Source organism: Buceros rhinoceros, unplaced genomic scaffold (assembly GCF_000710305.1).
Source record: "Buceros rhinoceros silvestris isolate BGI_N320 unplaced genomic scaffold, ASM71030v1 scaffold37098, whole genome shotgun sequence".
Lineage (NCBI taxonomy): Eukaryota > Metazoa > Chordata > Aves > Bucerotiformes > Bucerotidae > Buceros > Buceros rhinoceros.
In genome coordinates, this window is record NW_010426949.1 from 18,542 (window position 1) to 23,570 (window position 5,029).

The following is a 5,029-nucleotide window of genomic DNA, read 5'->3' on the forward strand; positions in this document are numbered from 1 at the left end:
CTTTCCCTAGCAGTGATTTTTTTCATGTATTACTAATAACTCCTGTTGTATAACCCCCACATTATAACACCTACTCAGCTTTGACACAGAATGTGGCAAATTTTTTTGCTTTGTAGCGAGTTTGCTGCTCTTTCCAAAGAGTCTTAAGCTGACTTAATAATACAAATGTATTTGTGCTTGTGTAGAAATAAGGTTCATAGAAGCATTGCTTTAATACAGAAATCTGAACTAAGAGATTATTTTTATATATGACAACCTGATGTCTTACCACGTTTTCCTAGGAATTTGTTGCAAGTGAAGGAGACGATGATCCGGAAGTTGAATTTTTAAAATCACTGTCAACCAAACAAAAACAGAAACTTCTAAGGTGAGTGTGGTACCTAGTGGAGGGGATCTGTATCACTAGCTCTGACTCCATGATTGTCGCTGTAACTCTTCTATGCCATGGAAGAGTTTAGCACCATCAGCAGAGAAGAAAATCAGCTTAGTTTGCCATTTGCGGTCAAGTGAATGTCATTATGCAGCACGGTTTTTAATCTGGTTGTTTTGTTTTAATCTGGCTGTTCTGATCTAGTTGTGATGCCTTTGCACTGGGGCTTGTTTCCAGTTTAACTGGGATACTGAAATAATAATAAGCGGCTCGCCAAAGATTCTGTTAGTTGCTATTTTAAAATATCATTTTGCGCTCCATTGTTTACAGTATCTTCTTCTGGATTAAAAATTCCGTGTTGTTGTGTACTGGTTTACAGCTTGGCAAAGTTTATTATCTTCTCTTCTGTGCAGCTAAGCTGAACCTGCCCTTGCACCCCAGGGCCAAGGTTGGCCTAGCTCCACCCTGCTCTAGGATCAGGGATTACAGTTCGCAGCTTCACCAGAGGGAGCTCCCCAAAACTGCTGGGTTTGTGGTTCTAATAAAAAGTTAATGAGGTTTTCATTCTTTGCTTCCATTCTACTGATTTCATGTGACGAGTGACTTTTTTTTTTTCTCTGCTAATTTGCAATGTAACCTTGAAATAACCTGAAAGTTTTTAAATTAAAAAAATATTAACTACTGCCTGGTAGATCCTGTACAGGTGTCACGAGTTAAAACAGCCTGTTGGGTGAAAAGGAGTTTTGTATATGGGGAGTGGGAGGAGGGGAGAAAGGTACATGAGTAGGGAGGTACATGTGGTACTTGCACATGGAATGCATAGTTCTCTGAAAATAGTTGTCATATTTTATGTTCCTTTTAAGCAAGGATTGTGTATGTAGTTTGAGTAATTCAAAACAGTATTTTGTCTGCAGGTCTGCTGGCCCAACACAATGAAATGTTAATACTTTTATTTTGAAAGTTGAAGTTCAGTAAATATTTGGGTCCTTTAGATTTTGCTAGTCTGAAGGGATTTTTTTTTAATACACTGAAAGTAGTTTCACTATTCAGTCACTGATTGTTTTAGAAGAATAAACACAGAAAGCAAAATAAAAAGTAGGTAAAAGCAGTCAAATAGCAGTGAATGCGTGTGCATGATGGAATATTCTAGTTATAGCTAGAAAATGTAAATATCTTGTTGTGACAGAAGAGATTATTGAAAATATCCATAGTATTTGCCTGGAGTGCTCAGAGACTTAGGCTTTAGAGTCTCAGTTTCTATCATTAATAGAAAGCGAATGCTGGTGGTGGTTTTCTATTTTCAAAATCTCTTCTAAAAATGCACAAATGCAGCAATGATTTTCCAGAGTCTCCAGAGCAGACTGACAAGGGGAAAAAAAAAAGCACTACCAAATGTATTTACTCCTAGTTACAAGACCAAAATTGATGTATCTTACTTACCTTTTTTAAAATTTAAAGAATTAAAAAATCATGTTCTTTCAGTGTTGAGGGAGCAGCTGTGGATTACAGGAAGATTCTTACTATGGTTAACGTCAGGTTAGAAGTTTAAAAATAATACGTTGCTGAAAGAAGAGAGGGATTTGTCACGTTTTTATGAAAATAGTGTATTTACCGTGTAGGTCATCAGAAACAGTGAACGCCAAAAGGCAATGACTTTGTAATCTAGGATACCTTAACATGTCTGATTGTGCTACTCTCTATTTTGAAAATCAAAGGAAGTTGGATCGTCTGGAGAAGAAAAAGAAAAAGAAAGACAGAAAGAAGAAAAAGCAGCAAAAGAAAAAAGTCAAAAGTAAACACAAGAAACATAAGATGAGATCCTCTTCCTCATCCTCCAGTGAGACTTCAGGAAGCAGCAGTGATAGCGAGACTGACAGCAGAGATAAAGCAGCACAAAAGAAGATGTATTCTAAGAAAAGAAAAAAAGACAAGTTTTCAGAGGCTAGCAGCAGCAGCGATTCAGAAGGAAAGGCAAAGACAAGGAAGGAAAAAGTTTATGAAGATCTCTCCAGTAGTCACGGTAACAAGGACAAAGAAAAGGAGAGGTACAGACTTTTAAAGCAAGATAGTTCTGCGGAGAGCAACAAATGGAGCTCCTGTGAGGGGGAAAGAAAGTCCAAAAGCAGATACCATAGCACCATCAAGAGAGAGACTGAAAGGAAGGAGAGGCATAGTAGAAGCCAAAGCATGGATGAAGGGAGCAGGAGAAGCCCTTGCACAAGTCACAGCAGTTCCAGGCAAAGGCAAATCAGAAAAAGTCCAAGTCAAAGCCCTGGTGAAGAGTGGCACAGGAAAAATGAAACCAGAAGCCCCAGCACAGATGCACGCAGAGAGAAGAAAAAATACAGAGAGAGCTGTGGGGACAAGTGCAGTAAAGTGGAACACAGAGAAAGGAGCAGACACAGTAGAAGCAGAAGCAGAGAGAGGAAAAAAAACAGGTAGTGTAGGGGACAGGTGCAAACAAGAATGCCTGCCGACTTTTGATGAATAAATACCTTTAACAAGGGCTCAGTTACTACTGGTGTTCATTTCGTAGCCGCTGTAGCTAGCATTTCCTACATGACGCCAACAGCATCATTTCTATGATGTTGGAATATTTGTAAATCAGGTATAAATGTTACAGTATTTTTCTTACTGTATACTTGTTGGCAAATATCTCTCGTATACATGCAGTAATTCACAGACCTGGTTTTAGAGGTTTAAAGTATTTCAGAGCAGTATGTGATATTCTTGGTTTTGTCGATGATTTCTGTTTAGATGGAACTGAGAGGGGGAAGCAGAGAGTAATTTGGGAAGAGTACTGGGATGTGCTAACTGCTCACAAACATTTGAGAGAGTTCTGGATAAAATCACTGCTTCACATATCAAAACATTGTATTGTAGAGGGTTTGGGGGGGGTTTCATACTGAAGCATTTTTCCTAAAGTTCCCTGTAAGAGATCAATTTTGTGGGTTAAAACAACAAAGACATAGTTCACCTAAGTGTGTAGCCAACATTTTTTGACCTCCTGCAGTGTACAGCTTGGTCAGGGCTATCTAAACATCTTGAACCCCTGTTGGTATGTGTCAGAACAATGTCAAGTTATTGTTCGATGATCTCTCAAGACATGAAAAGAATATTTACTGCCTCAACTGTTTCAGGTATTTCATTGTTTGTGGTAGAAATTTAATGTAAATATTCATCCTTTTGTTTTCATGAAACAAACTTTTTGGGTTTTAAATGATTATCAGTCGTTTCCTGCACACATTGTTATGAAGATGAACTTCCATAATAAAATACCTTATTCTTCAAAAGCAGTAAGAATTGCCTTTTTTATCCAGAGTTCTGAATCCGTGCAAAAGCACGAGGCAACACAGCATAAGGTTTTTATTGCGAAGGAAACGCTTCCCTGTCATTTCAGAGTGGCAGATGGAGGCACATTAGTTAGCGGACAGGTGAGAAGGCATCACTGTACTCAATTTTCTGGCAAGCGCCTTTCTTCCCCTCCTCACCCACAGGACAAGTGGGACTATCTTTTATCACCAACAGCCACTCAGAAGTTCCTCTCTGTGCGATATATGGTGGAAGTGATCTGGCATGTGAACGAGTTTGAAAGGGTGAGCCATTAAGGGGTGTCACCTTCTTCTTTTAAATGCACTTGCATTAAGTTGCTCCAGGGCTCTCGCTGAAGTAGCTGGGAGTTAAAGGGCACTAGAGCCAGGCCCTATATTAATGTGTGTGAGGAGGCTGTGGTTTAGAAAGAACTGGAGGAGATGGCCAAAACGCCCACCCGCCCACAGGAACAATCTAAACAAAACCTCTTGTGAAGAATTTACTATCCCCCTGCGTAAGAGAGGGCAGAGTAATGTGATCAGGGAAAAGGGATATACTGGCAGAACATTTTCATATGTAGTGCACCATGAAAGAGCAGGAATAACCAGGAAGCGCTTGGAAGGTGCATCCAAAGACAGTTCTCTGCTTACAAGCCTGGTTGTGTGTGTGGCACAAGAATCTGCCCACTGGTGTCTTGCCAACTCCAAGACTGACTTCTACCTAAAGAACAAAGAACAGCTCAATGTCTACAGTTGTGGGCATTTTTGTGGGCTCTGTCTTTATTTGTTTCCATGTAGTTAAAGTGTATGCATGTACATCTTGCCTTTTCGCAGAGGAGGAGACTGGCAAATGGAATGGGGTTTATTGTGACGAATGGCCATTGTGAATGAAAGTTGAACCAGAATAGTGACATTTCGGAGCTATCAGTCTCAAACGCTACCTGCTGAAGAGCTTTGAAACAAAACGCTCATCCTTGCGACACCTTTGCTGCTTTCACTGCAGCCCGGACAGCCTTGGGGGAGGCTGGTGCAGCTTTGGGGGAAGAGGTTCGCTGCTCTTGGTGCTTTCCTTAGGCCAGATTGTGCTCTCTTACCGGTACGAGGAGCAGACCTTGGTTGTCTGACCAGGCGGCTGATCAGGGGAGGGATGGGCCGCCTTCACCACCCGTGGGCCTGGCAGCGTTGCGCTGGGAAAAGACCGTGGGGTCAAAACTAAAGGCAGAAGGAGAAGATTGTTGGGCCGATCTTTAGGCGGCTTGCCCCCACAAGCTGCGGGGTGCCGGTGAGAGCCCTCACGGCGTCGCCTGCGGAGCAGTGCCGTCGCCCGGAGCGGCTCGGCGGACGCCGG

The 5,029-nt window shown here is 41.5% G+C and overlaps 1 protein-coding gene across 1 annotated transcript in view; it reads left to right on the forward strand.

Moving 5' to 3' along the window:
* CIR1 (corepressor interacting with RBPJ, 1) overlaps positions 1-3,673 on the forward strand; it is a 21,450-nt gene extending 17,777 nt beyond the window's left edge. Inside the window, exons 8-9 of the mRNA XM_010141701.1 lie at positions 282-367; positions 2,086-3,673. Of these exons, the coding sequence (XP_010140003.1) occupies positions 282-367; positions 2,086-2,812 (813 nt within the window). The 3' untranslated portion in view covers positions 2,813-3,673. The remainder of the gene's footprint in view (positions 1-281; positions 368-2,085) is intronic.
* Positions 3,674-5,029: the final 1,356 nt, after the last annotated feature.